This window comes from Chlamydomonas reinhardtii, chromosome 17, assembly GCF_000002595.2.
Source record: "Chlamydomonas reinhardtii strain CC-503 cw92 mt+ chromosome 17, whole genome shotgun sequence".
Taxonomy (NCBI): domain Eukaryota; kingdom Viridiplantae; phylum Chlorophyta; class Chlorophyceae; order Chlamydomonadales; family Chlamydomonadaceae; genus Chlamydomonas; species Chlamydomonas reinhardtii.
This window is the reverse complement of record NC_057020.1, coordinates 1,153,479-1,167,614: the sequence shown is the minus strand read 5'-3', so window position 1 is coordinate 1,167,614 and position 14,136 is coordinate 1,153,479. Positions and strand designations below refer to the sequence as shown.

The following is a 14,136-nucleotide window of genomic DNA, read 5'->3' as shown; positions in this document are numbered from 1 at the left end:
CAGCACAACAGCACAACAGCAGAGCTTCGCGCCCAAGAGCTGCATCAGTCGCTGGTGCTTTGCATTGCCGATGCAGGTGCTGCGGCAGGCGGCAGTCAGGGGTGGCACCCCTGGCGGCAGTCTTGTGGTACGCACGGTTCCAACGGCCTCCTGGGAAGGGCACCTGCAGTGCATGTTGGAGCTGCTCGCCAGCCGCGTCGGCCTGGCAGCAGCTGATCCCTTACCTCGGAAGCAGCTCTGGGCCGGCGCGTGTGCCAAGGGTTTGCCATCCACATCTACTACACGCTGCGGCATTGCTCAGTCAGGCTTCAGTCGCCAGCAGTATCAGACATACCGTAGAGGCCCGCTGGGACTGAAAGCGTGGTGTCCCGACGTTAGCCGGTTCGCATGTCGAGAGATCATATGCAATTAGGCATGGCTGACGGCTGCTCGATAGGCTGCGGTTGCTCGATAGCGCTTATGATGGGGAAAACAATTATATGCATGTCGTAGGGGCCGTGACGTTGGCGTGCACGGGCATGCATGGCTTGTCTTAATTCTTAAAACCGGAGACAGCCAAGACAAGGCCAAGCTGCAACGCCCTAAGCAGCTTAAGCTATGGGACATTGGCTGGATAGCGCCTGACTGCGCCTGCAAGCGCGGGGCTTGTGTTGCATACCGTACGGTACGGTGCTGCTGGGTGTGTGGTTGTTAAGCTGAGCAGCAGAAGTCCTGCGGGACGTTGGCTGGAGAGCGCCTGCAAGCGCGGGGCGTGTGTTGCAGCTGCCGGGGCTGGAGACGCTGGGTACGATTCGGGGGGTCCCATCACCAATTCTGTGACACTGGTGTAATTCGGCCTGGCGCCTGCCAGAGCCCATCACCAAAGTCTGTGTCAGCCTGTTTGATTCCAACGCGATTTCTTACTGTCACCAATTATAAAATCACCAATGAGCGTGGCAGTACGGTATGTACTGCTGTGCACTAAGGCCCAAAATCTTCACCAGCCACACCGCCAGCGGCCCCGCCACCGCCAGCATCGGGCTGCAGCCCCGGCGCTGCCACCCCGCCGCCAACCTCCTGGCCCTGCGCCTGCCCAGCTGGCGCCACGAGCGCCTGGCCCTCAGCAGCCGCCTGCGGCTCCCGCACCCTCGCGATGTAGCACCGCGTCATCCACAGCGCCCCCAGCTCAGGTCTCAGCCTCCCTATGTGCGGCCCCTCGCTCCACTGCAGCGTCTGCCTCAGCCGCGGCACCAGCGCAGGAAAGCCGTCCAGCGGCCAATGCTGCGGCGCACGCTCCGCTTCCACCACCACGCCTCCCACACAGCCCCACGCTGCCAACCATCGGCGCAGCCGCGACCGCGGCGCCAGGCCCTGCGTCCGCAGCCATTTTGCGCGTGGCCCCCCGCCCGTGCCGAAACAGCAGCAGCAGCTCGAGCGCTCGGCTGCTAGGGTGCTGCGGTAGAGGCGGCTGCGGCCCACCGGGCAGCCGCGCTCGCGCATCCAGCTGACGTAGTGCGTGAAGGTCTCAAGCGTGGGCAGCCGGTACAGGTCTGGACGTGCGCACACGTGAGAGTGAGGTGGGGCCATAAATGCGCGTCAGGATGCGACTGGCAGTTCTGGGCACATGCGCCGGTCATGCCTGGCCGGGGCGTATCCTGACATGACCCTCCCGCCCTCTGCAAGCTCCACAGCGCAGCCGCCACGCAAGGTCGGTGCTCCCCACCATGCCATCGCGCTGCTGCTCACCCTCCAGCGCGTTGCGCCCCATGGGCACGCCCGCCGCCGCCAGCAGCTGCACCGCCACCATGTGCCGCGTACTGAACAACTCCTCATCCACACCTGCGGCAGTGCCCAGCGCCAGCGCGTAGGCCCAGCCCGGCTGCGAGGCGCGCAACGCGGGGAGAAAGTTCGTATGCCGTTCTGGCATTGCAACCAAAGCGGCCCCGTAGCTGCAGCAGCCTACTCCCGTTCAGCTGTCTCCTCCTCCCGCCCAGCAAGTTCCCTAGCTGCCCAGCACGGTGACACTCACCGGCCCCGCCGGGCACTTCTTGCCCAGCAGCCAGCTCAGAAGCTCCTTGCCGGCGTCGAAATCCACATACATTTGCACTGCCCGCATCAGCGTCAGTCCAGTCATTGCAAAGCCCAAGGAGTGCAACGAGTTCAGCACCGCGACCAGGTCTGCACAGGCAGGCGAAAAAGGGGAAGGCAAGTGACACGCCACGCACGTACGATCGAGTAATCGGCTGGGCTGTGTGTGTGTGTGTGTGTGTGTGTGTGTAGTGTGTGTGTTGAAAAAACAACAAAACGAAGCCCGTGTGTGTGTGTGTGTGTGTGCGCGTATGTGTGTGTGTGTACGAGTGCTCGAGGTACGGAGGTGGTGCATTTCAACGTGATGATGTCATGGCAGCGCCACAGGCATGGCAAGGCAAGACATGCGGCATGTACGCACCTGCGTCCCGCTTGTGGTGTGCCGCACACACACCCGCCGCCAGGTACGGCACGTGAGAGTTCAGCCAGTCGCGGTACGGCGCCTCCTCGCCCGCAAACATCCACGTCAGCAGCTCAACAGTTACGCGGCCCTTCATGAACCACCACGTCAGCGCCGCCAGCAGTCGGTGGTGGCGGCCGGACTCGGCGGTGACAGCGATGCGCCGCACGTGTGGCTGCAGCACACGAAGCATGTCTGTGTCGCCGTGCTGCGCGCTCGCCAGCAGCGTTTCAGTCAGTGCCATGTCTTCCGATGGCCGGTCACCAGGGATGGAGGCGACGGCGGCGGCGATGCGCCGGGAGGCGTAGGCATGGTACGTGGGGATGGGGCACTCGGCGCGGCCAGGGCAGGCGGCACGCCACAGCGCTGCTTCCGGGTTGCGTGTTACGGGGCAGCCGGCGGCTGCGGCCGCTTTGACAACGGCACAGCGCTGCTCTAGAGAGAGGAAGGCGCGGACGGAGGGGTCGCGGCAGGAGGCCAGCCATAGAGCGGTGTGGGCGGGCAGCACTGACGCGTCGAAGGGACGCTGCAGCCTGAGCTTGACCGGCTCGAAGCTGTCGCGCGCCGCTGTACAGACCAGGCGTGCTGTAAGACATATCTCTAGTTGCGGCAGGCACTCAAGGATCAGGAAAAGCACGTCGCGAGGAACACGTTCATGTGCTGCATCGTCTGAGATTGCGACGCCTCTGCTCATGGAACGGTATCGCTTCGTGTTCTTTACAACACTTCATTGACTTGGCATCCGCTGGAGTATTGTGTGCGTAGTCAGCGTGCAAAGGTGAAAAGGTAAACCCTGACCTTCCGTAAACGTTGAGCGCCCAAAACTCCCAAACAAGAATCACTAGTGACGTAACGTTTTTATAACGTCGTATGGTTTGACAAGTTAAGAGTTATGCAGTCTTGCACCCATGTGTAGAGTCACCAGTGATGCGTTGCATTTACCGCACCCCCACCCCCCACTATACGGTATCTTCGCGCTCGATTGGCCGGTCCGACCTTGTAATCAATTAGCTTGACATCGTGAAAGTGCACACCACACACCCACGCTCCTCATATACCAGCACCGCACGCCTGCACCTACAATCGGTTGCATACCGCCCAGCCCTTCATTGCCCAGTTGCTTTCGACATTTGCACAAGCCGTAACGCAAATCCGCCTCAGCTATGCATTTACAGGTTACCGTACTCTCTGCATCCAAGCACCCTCTCACTCCACCGTGTCTGGAACTGCATCTCTTTCAAACCCTTAAGAAACCAAAGTGCATCATCACAGACGCGCTCTCCAGGTCCGTCCGCATCTGGGCCAGACGCGGACACTCCTCCTTGTGCCCCGCCCGCCAGTGCGCCCGTTGGCACTCAGCCCCACAGTAGCTTTCCACCCGGCAGCGGCCACACCGCATGGTCGGCAGCTCAGACGCGACCTCAGGCACGATGCCAGGGCTTGCCGGCACGCGCGTGCAGCCGGGATGGCTGCAAGGCCGGAAGTTGTGCTCCACGTCGAGGCCGCGAACCGCGTCTATCGGGCACACCAGCGGCGGCAGGGCTGGCAGCCGGTGCTTCATGACCACGTCGAGCCGCAGCGACGCGACCCCCGCGCCGTCATCCCTAGCCGGCCCCGAGGCGCGGCCGCCGGCCTCTGCCGGCACGTAGCAGCCCTTGTCCTTCAGGGCGGCCACCAGCTTCCCCCGGCCATGCTGCGCCAGCCAGGCCTCGCCAAGCTGGATCACCGGCGCATGCGGGGAGGCGGGGGCGCCCGGAGGCGGCTGCGCCTCTGCCCCGCCCGACCACAGCCGCACCCACATGGCCAGCTCCTCCGCCGGCACCACCAGCGTCAGCACCTCCACCACGTCCAGCGCCGCCGCGTGGCCCTCGGGCCAGCACTGCGCCGTGGACACACCCAGCGCCGCCGCCAGCCACTGGTACACGCCCGCCTGGTCCACCAGCAGCAGCATCCACGAGTCAACGGCGGCATGCGCGAATATCTCTTCCACCGTTCTGCCCCTCGCCGACGCGCCAGCCGGGACGGCGCCCGCTGCCCGCTGCCGCGCGGTGCGCTGCACCACCTCGAGCGCGCGCAGCGCCACCGCCAAGAAGACCCGACTGAGGCCCACTGTGAAGTCCTTATGGGCCTTGCTGAGCGCCCCCGCAAGCCCGGAGTGGACGACCGCGGGCAGCAGCTGCAGCACCGCGTATACAGCCATGCGCGAGCCGGTGTCGCGGGCAGCCTCCGCAGCAGCAGCGGCGCCCTTGGGCTCCGCCGCCGCCCACAGCCGCTGCAGGCGCTCGGCCGGCACGTCGCACTTTGCCGTGTCCGTGAGCCGCGCCGCTACATCGTCGTCCACAGGCGAAGCCGAGCCGCCGCGTGCGGAGGCGCCCTTGGCAGCTGGCCGCCGCCGCGAAGGCGGCGCCTGCAGGCATGCCGCCGCCACCTGCTCCAGCAGCTGCACTCCGAGCAGCACCATCTGGTTTTGCACGTCACCGCCCGCCTGTGGCGGCAGAGGAGTAGGGCAGCGGCCCGTGTGGGAGAAGCAGCATGCATGGCATACAACGAGCCCAACACACATGCAACTCGTACCACAAAGGCTACTGGCGGGCTGCTTGCTGAGGGGGTTTTGTTTTGAGCCCACGCATGCCAGAGGTGCCAGCAAGTCTAGTAAGGCACGAGTAGCGGAGTGCGGACGCGTAGCTCACGGCACGAGGCACCCACCGGCGGTGGCGGTGCGCGGCTGCCGCTGGGCCCTGCGCCTGCAGCCGTGACGGCCGGCACAAACATCGCCTGCCGCAGCGCAACCAACAGTCCGCCCGTCTCGTCCGGCTTCCCAAAGGTCAGCAGCGCAGGCAGAGCGCACGACCGCCGCAGGAACCGGTCGGTGAGGGCCACGCGCAGCTGACCCTGCCGCTCCGCGGCCGCCCGGCCGCCTGAAGGAGGCCGTAGCGTGTCGCGCAGGCAAGAGCGCAGCTGGTAGATACCCCGTGCGTAGCTAGCGGCTGTTAGGCTCGTGCAGCAGCCGCCAACGCGCCCTGCAGGCACCGCACGGCCCAAGAAAAGGGCAAGTCCGACTGTTGGCAAAGTCCAGGAAGCACCCGTCGGCGCCACTTTCACATGATCTGCAACCCCGCCATGCCTTATGCCAACGGCGCCGTTTAGCTGTTGGTAATTGGAACCTTCGACAGCAGCCGGTCCCTCATGTATGCACCTGAAAGCTTGATCTTGTTTTCTCCAGCATACGTGTGCAGCAACAGCGAGCCCATGGCTTCTAGCGCCGGCGCCACGGACTGTTCCAACACCGCAGCCGACAGGTCGCCGCGTGCTGCAGAGGCAGGCACTATCGACAGCAGGACTGCGGCGCACGTCCACAGCGTGCCAAGCAAGCGCACAGCCTGGCGCGCCCGCAGCTGCTTCGCGAGCCCGCACAGCATCTGCACCGCAGCGCCCATTTCTGCGCGGTAGCCGAGCGGGGAGCCGACCAGTTCTTGCATCGCCATGCCCATGCCGCCGATAGACTCCAGCCCATGGCACATCGCTGCACAGACTTGCGCGGCGGTGAAGGGGCTGCGCGCCGCTGCGCGGCTGGTTGCCGCACTGCGGCCGGCGGCATTGCTGGTGCTGCTGCCCGCCTCACCAGCGCCTGGGCTTGCGTTTATGGCCTGCAAGATGTGTGGCACATGCACCTCAGCAAATTACCATGTATGATAGGGTTAGAAGCATTGCTCGACTTCAGTACCGCAGCCCCCACCTGCATCACAATAGACGCCCACCCACCTGCCACAGCTGGCGAGCTGCCATGACGAGCTGGAAGTACATGTCACTCAGCCGGACCATGAGGCGGCCCTCCCGCATGACGCCGACTAGAAGAGGGCCCAATGGCAGCGCACTGCTGACCCCGGCCTCGCCTTGCGTGTCGCCCGCTCGCTCAAAGTCGGACTTCAATGTGCGGTGTTGCTCCGGCAGGCCCAGCCACCGCGCCGGCAGTCCGGCGCCTCGTTGCTCAATCGCTTGCTGCAGCTGCTCTGATACCATTGCGCCAGTGGCCTTTTCCCTCAGCTCCGTCGCCTCGAGAAGCCTGCCCGAGAACTGGTTGCTGCACTCGACCGCCGCGTTCCCAGCGTCCAGCAGCCCCTTCACAACCCAGTAGTTCAGGCTCCTGCCGCACAGCACGGACCGCAGGGACGGCAGGAGCTGCACCGAGCACCGCTGCCGCTGGTCGGCACCGCAGCCAGCAGGGCCGGCGCTCGCTGGCGCAGCTGCTGCACCAGCGGGGCTGCTGCTGCTGCCGCCGCCGCAAGCCGTCGCGTCTGAGCCTAGGGCCACAGCTGCAGCTTGCATGTCGGCAGCGACCTGGATTACCTGTGCGAGGCGATGGAGCGTTTGCCATTCGGCTTGAGTAAAGTTTAAATTGCTGTTCAAACTTGGAGAGCCATTGCGAGTAGTGGGAGACAGGCTGGAGTCATGCAGCAGCAGCCCAAACACGGCCGCCAGTCACGCACCTTGCACAGCTGCCCCAGCACGTCACACAGGACCAACTGGTCCGTGCACTCGACCTCCAACTGCAGCTTCAGCCTGGCCTCCGCGCTCGGTGCACACGCCGCCCGTGCAATTGCGACACCGCCCTGCAGGTGCAGGACCGCGCAGCAGGCGTGTTCCAGGACACGGCTGGCCGCCATCGCCTGTTCAGGATGCGTGGCGATCGGAAGACAGAGATGTTGGAAAAGCAGAAGGAGAGAGGCGGGTACAAAGCATGCAAGAGCTGCAAGCAGGGTGTGCATTGCGAAAGCTTTGCACCAAGCGTTAAGCCTGTGTTGCGCGGTGCATGAGGGCATGACTAGCGCTGTTGCTCTCCCTGCCCAACTGAATGTGGCCGTGGCCAAGCCGTACCCAAGCCAGGCAGCGCCTTCAGAGATTGGAGCAGAAGCTGACCTATTCGCGACAGCTCATGACTCACCAGCGCCCACTCTACCGCCACCGACACGTCGCCGGCGCGCATGCGCGCCACGCTGATGTCAGCGGCCCAGACCACAAACAGTAGCAGCGTGGCTGGTAGTGCCGGAAGTGGCGGTCGCGAGAAAACAAAACGTGGAGGTTTCAGCGAATTCGAGCAGGGCGGCACAATGAGTAGGCCGTAAGCAGCCCAACCACGCACTGCTGGAATTATTTTAGCGCTTCCCAGTTCCCACACAATCCAAAAGGGGTCTCAACGGAATGCACTCACAGATCAAGCGCGCCTCGTCGCACAGCTCAGGTACCGGCGCCACGCTGCGAGTGAGTGCCTTGAGGACTGCCGAGTACACCTGCAGTGCGTCGCCCCGCAGCAGCGCCAGCACACGCGAGCCGTCGGCGGTATCGGGTGACGCGACGGCCTTGAGGTTGAAGCACGTCTTCGCCAACACACCCAGCGCGCCAGCAATCCTGGTTATGCAGGGCGAGGGTGAACGGGTTCAGGGTTCAGGTTTGTTTGGCTGAAGGTCTTGGTGCGCGTTCACCTCAGCTACGGAAAATCGGGCAGCGTCGCAGCCAAGCAGGAGCAGTGTACGCACCTCAGTTGCTCCTGATGCAGCTGCGCCACGCGCGGCGGCTCCGCGCCTGTAGCGCCTGTTGGCTGGTTGGGCTGTTGCCGCAGCTGGCCCGCGGCCTCGCACACAGCTTGGCAGTCGCGGGCGAGATAGGCGTGCACCGCCAGTGCTGCGTGCCAGAACTCCCTACTTCCCCGAAACCTCAGCGCGATAGCTAGCTCATCGCAGTTGCCGGCCGTGGAGCCAACCGGTCGCAAAAGGTCCAGGTCTTCCAGGGGCACAGACCGCAGGCTGCCCCCGGCCTCCGCGCCCCGCCCCGCCAGGCGCTTCACGCACGTCACAAAGGGGCGGATATCTGGCTGAGCATTAGGGCTCATCTGAGGGGTTGGACCAGCATTGACAGGCTGCCGAGCTGCGCCGGCTATCCTACCACTGGGGGGCATTCGGCACTGCTAATGTGGGGCCGGCTCCGGGGCTGTTCCGCGCTGGACAGCTGGGGACTGTGATGCTAGTGTCCAATGCTCGCCTGATCACCACAAGTGTGTTGCTCTCGCGTACCGAGTTAACTGGACGAGGTGGGGCCGACTCCGGAACACACGAAGTCTCCACGCATTCGCCCCAATATAGCGATGAACTAGTTATCTATACTGTATGTGTTAAGTGTGGATAGCAAGATATATAACAAGCCATAACTTTGTCAACTCCGCTTCATTGGTTGCCCCATTGTGCAAAAACGCTGACCGCGCGCGCCGAATGCAATAGATGGTCTAGCAATTTTCTTAAGTTACCTGGATTTGCTGGCTTCTCTGCATATACATGTTTTCAATTTGGGCGGGCTTAAATTCAAAACGCCGCGCTTGAATCATGCCACCGCGTGCCAGGCGTGGTGCACAGGCGCCAGTTCCCGCACGCCAGCTCTCCGGTACTGCTGCCCGAGTACATGCGCTTGTGATACAGCTTGCCAAGCAGGGCGAGGCAGATGGGCACAGCCTGCTGTCCGTCTCAAAGTCGGCCGCTAGCGAGCTCGAACGCCTGCTGGCGGATGACGAGTTCAGTGCAACCGGCGGGCACCTGGACGCACTCGGCACGTTGGAGTTTTGGGCGTCCGTGTGCGCTGTGCACGTTTACGCGCTCCATGACTACTGCGCACTATACCAGGAGATGCAGCAATTGCTGGATCGGCAGGCGCATCAAAGGACCGAGGCAGCACAGCAGGACCACACGGAGGAGGACGAGGAGGAGGAGACGCCGCAGGTCCAGCGGCTAGCACGACTGCTGGAGCGGTGCGTTGCGGTCTGGAAACACGCGTGGGCCATACAGTAGAACCAGGAAGGGGCGTTCTTCAGGCATATGTCCGAGGCTTGTAGTGCCTCCTTAACACACCTGTACGGGACGACCTCAGGCTCACTAGGCCGCAGCCTAATTGTAGTGCACATGCCATTTGTTGTTTCGTAATCGGGTTATGTCCATAGGCCACGTGGGATATGGGTACGGGCGGTGCATGCGGGGTGCGTGTGCTCCCTACTACCTCATGTCCCGCTTGTTCTACGCAACTGCCGTAACACAGTCAAACTCTTAACGTAGTACATCGCTTATTTAACTCTGGCAGGACCTCTGTGCTGATGTTCGGCATATGCGGTATCGTCGCCTCCAGCGACGCCCTGTCTCACAACTCTCCCGGCCACGAGCGGCGCGTGCTGGCGCTGCTGCGTTCCGACACGTTCAAGTCGTACTCGGCCGTGTTTGATGCGGTGACGCGCGGCCGGCGGCTGCCCAGAAGCCAGGCCGACACCACCGTCCTGGCGTGCGGTAGGCATTAGGTAGTGCAGGTTGCTTTGCATTCTGTGCGCGGGTACGCCAGTATCCCTATTACGTAACGGCGTCCGGCATGCCATAAGTATCTTTTAAGGGCATACAACATGTGCCTGCGACCGCAGGCTCTCTAATGGTGCTCATGAGCAGCTGCACGGGCATCCACAACGTGCCCTGCCACAGCAACGCCGACTGCAACCTGCAGCTGTACAGCGAGTTCATCAAGGTTGGTAAGGAACCGCCAGCACTCTACTGCTCTGACTGTCTAAAGCTCATTGCCTAAGCAGCTTTTTGGACTCGTATTAATGCCCGCCTTCGAACCTTCCGTACCGACACGTGCAGGCTGCTGCTGACAGTCACGTGATTGACCACGCCTGCCGCGCGGCCATGCGGTTTCATGTGAGCGCGACACGGGAGCAGCAGGGGTGCGACGCCATCGGTGTGACAACGCTCAAGCCCGCGGACCGCGCGCGGCGGCTGGCAGTCGTGGCAGGCCTTCGCCAGCCCCTGGACTACATGCGCCGGAACCTCAACATGGTAAGGCCGCCCCCTTGCATCGCACAGCGTTTCCTACACACATGCGCCACGGATAACATGCCGAGTACCGACAACAGTTTTGGCGTCCTAACAGCGGGCTGCAGCCGCCGTGCGCAGACTACTCGCACTGGTGGTTGGGCAGCTTGCGGGACCGTTGGACATGTTTAATAAAACAGCCGGCGCCTAACTTGGGCTTGTACGCCTGTGAAAACGTGTACTGATTGCTATCTATTGCCATATGCCTTTGCAGATGATTTACAAGTTGGCAGCGTCGCTGGTGGCTCCGCCACAGCCAGGCACGGACCCCGCGCTGCTGGCGCTGCTGCCGGCCGTGCGCGGGCTGCTGAGCGGCACGGGCGTGCAGATGTGGGCGGCCAAGCAGCTGCTGGATGCAGCGCACATGGTGGAAAAGGCGGCCGCAAGCGAGCTGGGCATTGCAGCTGCGGCGGACGACGCAGGCAGCGACTCATTTCTTGGGCTGCCGCTGGCGGCGCGCACGTCGCCTGCCGTTCTGGCAGAGCCCAAGGACGCCGCCGGGCCCAGTGGCAGCGGGCAGCTGCAGCGCCCTCGCATGGAGCATGCCACAGTAGCGTTGCATCTGTCCACGACTGCCGCAAGCGCGCTGTGGCAGGTGGGGATCTGGTATGGGCGGGGTGGAATGCTGCCGGCGGGGTCTGCCGGTCTGCCGGCTGGCTGGCGTGTCAGTACCCAACCTGCGTCGCGCTGAGGTCGCGCGGGCCGGAACCTTACCGGCTAGCATTATTCTGCGTGTCAGCCTGTATTAACGTGCCATGTGCAGCAGAATACGGATGTAGTCGCCTACACCGTGCGCACTGACCAAGATGCCGCCTTGCCACCGTCATGTGTATGTGCCCGCAGCTGACCATGTCGGGCCCGGTGGCCCTTGCACTCGAGGATTCCGACGTGGCAGGCGATGGCGCAGCAGCTGAGGCGGGAGGCGGGGCAGCCGCAGCATCACAGGCGCACGGCGGCAGCGCTGGTGCCGCCGCGACCGCGGCGGCGGCTGGCGGCCGCAACGTGCTGCCGCCGTCAATACCATTCAGCGCCGCGCAGGCCTGCTCACTGGTCTGCAAGGTCCTGGCTATGGCACTGCCAGGGCAGCGGTCCTGCGCTCAGCAGGGCGACGCGCACTGCCACGATTCCATGGCGTTAGCAATGGCCACGGTGTGTCGGCTTGTGAAGGAGCTGCGTGTGAAGGAGGCGGAGCGCATCATGTGCCGCGTTTGGGCGAACGCGAGCGCCTGGCTGCCAGGCCTGGCACCGGGGGCTCTTGAGGCGGCAAGAACCATGCTGCCGTCGCTGGGCTCCCTGCTGCTGCACGAGTATGCGGGAGAGGGCGAGGCGCAGGGGGTAAAGGCAGGGGGCTCGCAAGGTGCGCGGGCGCCTGATCGATAAATGTAGTGCTGACACGCGTCAGGGCACCACACATGATACGCCACTTGCTATTACACCATCTGGGTGATCTGCGTCCCTAAATTGGCTTGCTCCGCTGCATGCCTCCCTTTGCAGCCTTCGAGCTCAGCTGTCCCCTGGCGCTGCGCACGGCGATCAGGGCCGGCTTCCTGACCGCTCTGTCGCGGGCCATCCACGGCTGCATGCGGGACGTGGAGGCGGGCGTCTCCGCTCGCGGCGCACCGATGTTGGTGGAGTTCCTGCTTCGCCAGTCGTGCGCTCTGCCGGCGCTGCTGACGCACGGGCCGGAGCATGAAGTGGTGCGGCTGGTGGAATCCTTGCGCGTCGCCGCCGCCGTCCTTCCAGACCAGAGGGCCATGCGCGGCGGGAGAAGCAATGAATGCGTGAGTTGCGGGTATTGTAGCTAGAGATGCAGCACGTTGTGTGTGCAGAGCTTGGGCAAGGCTCATGCTGGAAATTATTGGCGTAGCGGCCTGATGTTGCGGTGGTGCCTGCTTGCGACCTCATGACCCTTGGCAATTGTCTCCATGGCACAGGTGCACTCGTACAGGGCCCTTGTGGTGGCACTGGTGCAGCTGCTGGAGCATGTCACGGCCGTGTGCATGTGGGCGCCGCCAAAGGGCCTCAGCAACAGCAGCAGCGGCACCAGAGGGGCGGCCTGCAGCAGTGGCGGCGGCGATGAATCCGGCAGCAGCAGTGGCAGCAGCAGTGGAGGCAATGGTGCTGCTGGTGCGGCCGCGACAGGGCCGGGCTGCCTACCTGGCCAGCCCGTCCCGGACGACCTCGCAGCCGCCATCGACGGCGCTGCGGCGCTGCTGACGAAGTCCAGTCGGGAGGATGTGCCGCCGCAGCGGCTGCGGCGGATGTGGCTGGCTGCTCGCGTAAACGGAGCTAGCGCTTCGCGTAGGGACACGCTGTACGTCCTGCTGCTGTCGAGGCTGCTGCCCACGCTTTCACACATGCATCTGCAAGATCTGTCGAGGCCGGACATCCCGGCCGACGTGGTTACCGGGCTTACACGCGTCTACAGCGCAGCGGCGATGCAAGCGCTCATGGCGCGGCTTGTGATGTACGGCACACTCGGTGTGAATGTGGGTGTAGCTAGCGCGCGGCTGCAGTCGTGGCTGATGCTGCTGGTGCAAGACGGAGAGATGTCGGACTGGCTGGTAGCGGCGCTGGTTGGCGCGACAAGGCGACGCTGCCCCGAGGGCACCGCGGCGGCGCTCGACCTGCTGGAGGTGCTGACGCTGCTGACGCCAGCGCAGCAGATGCCGGAGCTGGTGCAGCTGCAGATGGGGAAGGCAGGGACGCGGCCGCCCTCCGGCGAAGAGCCGCCCGTGCTGCTGGGCACGGCCTGGCTGCGGCAGCAGGGCCGGGTAGAGCTGGTGGATGCGCTGCTGGAGGCGGGCTGCCACGTGTCGTCTGGGACCGATGGCAGCAGGAGCAGTAGCAGCAGTAGTGACAGTCTCACTTGCAACTTTATTGGCAGCGCCTTGATGAGGCTCGTGGCTGATAAGCTCAAGCTGCGCTCACTGCCATTGGAGCTGTCGCCCGGGCAGGCTGTTTGGGACCTGGCAGCGAAATTCGGCATCCGCCTGTGCGCCTGGTCTGATTGCCGCCAGGTGGAGCACCAGGGGCAGCTGAGCGCGTGCGCCCGCTGCCGGGCGGCGAGGTACTGCAGCTCCGAGTGCCAGAAGGCGCACTGGAAGGCGGGGCACAAGACGCAGTGCCCCAGCCTGGGCGCGATTTGGGCAGCTCTGAACACGGCACCGGCACCTTTGAATCCGTGATGGCGCGCCGATTAGCGGGACGGGCCGTGGTACTGACGAGTGTTGATGTGAGCTGATTGTGTGCAACTCGATATGTCGGTAGCTTTTTGGGGCTCGAGTACGGCACTGGTATCATGGGCATGCGCAGTGATGCGGCGGGGCGTGGAGTTGGGGGGGGGGGGGGGTACTAACGAAGGGCGGTTAAGCATGATTGGGGCAGCTAGTCAGTGGCTTAAGTACGGTAGTGGAGATCTGCACCCATGGCTTGGGAGGAGTCCTGCCGCGTTGACGTTTCTTTATTGACTTGCACCGCATACCGTAGCTGTTGTATCGTGTCAATTACATGCACTACAATGCAAAAGACAGTGGGGTTGTGCAATGCAGAGGAGCAATGAGCATGGCGGCTGGCGCGTCGTGTCTGTGAGAATGGGCACTTGTGCATGGCTGGCAAGGTAGCTGCTTGTATGGGGGTACATCGGCTAGGTCTGGTGGTTGAGCGCGAGGGTAACAGTTGCTGTGCGGCGCGGCTAGCACGGCTGGAAGCTGGCACTTTGGGGAGGCCAGCTACGGAAGGAGCGCGTGTTATGGTACCTGTGCAAGGCAAGGC

At 63.7% G+C, this 14,136-nt stretch overlaps 3 protein-coding genes across 3 annotated transcripts; 1 reads left to right on the top strand and 2 right to left on the bottom strand.

Moving 5' to 3' along the window:
* Positions 1–801: 801 nt before the first annotated feature.
* CHLRE_17g704500v5 (uncharacterized protein) lies at positions 802–3,199 on the bottom strand. The gene is made up of 4 exons (XM_001691679.2): positions 2,429–3,199; positions 2,009–2,157; positions 1,726–1,858; positions 802–1,529 (listed from the first exon to the last, which is right to left on the bottom strand). Exons 1-4 carry the CDS (start codon positions 3,159–3,161, stop codon positions 961–963), a joined length of 1,584 nt encoding a protein of 527 aa, XP_001691731.2. The 5' UTR covers positions 3,162–3,199; the 3' UTR covers positions 802–960.
* Positions 3,200–3,247: 48 nt separating this feature from the next.
* On the bottom strand, positions 3,248–8,509 carry CHLRE_17g704450v5 (uncharacterized protein). The gene is made up of 8 exons (XM_043071972.1): positions 8,002–8,509; positions 7,677–7,873; positions 7,410–7,501; positions 6,955–7,134; positions 6,230–6,814; positions 5,664–6,114; positions 5,174–5,487; positions 3,248–4,952 (listed from the first exon to the last, which is right to left on the bottom strand). The coding sequence occupies exons 1-8, from the start codon at positions 8,352–8,354 to the stop codon at positions 3,705–3,707; spliced, it is 3,420 nt and encodes a 1,139-aa protein (XP_042914431.1). The 5' UTR covers positions 8,355–8,509; the 3' UTR covers positions 3,248–3,704.
* A 130-nt stretch (positions 8,510–8,639) lies between these two features.
* Positions 8,640–14,135, top strand: CHLRE_17g704400v5 (uncharacterized protein). Its single transcript, XM_043071971.1, has 8 exons — positions 8,640–9,260; positions 9,587–9,786; positions 9,915–10,015; positions 10,132–10,326; positions 10,577–10,957; positions 11,206–11,719; positions 11,857–12,143; positions 12,297–14,135. Exons 1-8 carry the CDS (start codon positions 8,842–8,844, stop codon positions 13,548–13,550), a joined length of 3,351 nt encoding a protein of 1,116 aa, XP_042914430.1. The 5' UTR covers positions 8,640–8,841; the 3' UTR covers positions 13,551–14,135.
* The last annotated feature ends 1 nt before the right edge of the window (position 14,136 follows it).

Bases quoted from the DNA above. Each gene is read 5' to 3' on its own strand.
- CHLRE_17g704400v5 (XM_043071971.1), top strand. From the start codon at position 8,842: ATGCCACCGCGTGCCAGGCGTGGTGCACAGGCGCCAGTTCCCGCACGC. The intron at 9,261-9,586 runs GTGCGTTGCGGT...TAACTCTGGCAG, and splicing joins CTAGCACGACTGCTGGAGCG to GACCTCTGTGCTGATGTTCG. The intron at 10,958-11,205 runs GTGGGGATCTGG...ATGTGCCCGCAG, and splicing joins CCGCAAGCGCGCTGTGGCAG to CTGACCATGTCGGGCCCGGT.
- CHLRE_17g704500v5 (XM_001691679.2), bottom strand. From the start codon at position 3,161: ATGAGCAGAGGCGTCGCAATCTCAGACGATGCAGCACATGAACGTGTT. The intron at 2,158-2,428 runs GTGCGTACATGC...CTGCCTGTGCAG, and splicing joins ACACCACAAGCGGGACGCAG to ACCTGGTCGCGGTGCTGAAC. The intron at 1,859-2,008 runs GTGAGTGTCACC...CGCGCCTCGCAG, and splicing joins AGAAGTGCCCGGCGGGGCCG to CCGGGCTGGGCCTACGCGCT.
- CHLRE_17g704450v5 (XM_043071972.1), bottom strand. From the start codon at position 8,354: ATGAGCCCTAATGCTCAGCCAGATATCCGCCCCTTTGTGACGTGCGTG. The intron at 6,815-6,954 runs GTGCGTGACTGG...CGCCTCGCACAG, and splicing joins TGCTGGGGCAGCTGTGCAAG to GTAATCCAGGTCGCTGCCGA. The intron at 5,488-5,663 runs GTGCATACATGA...CGGTGCCTGCAG, and splicing joins AAACAAGATCAAGCTTTCAG to GGCGCGTTGGCGGCTGCTGC.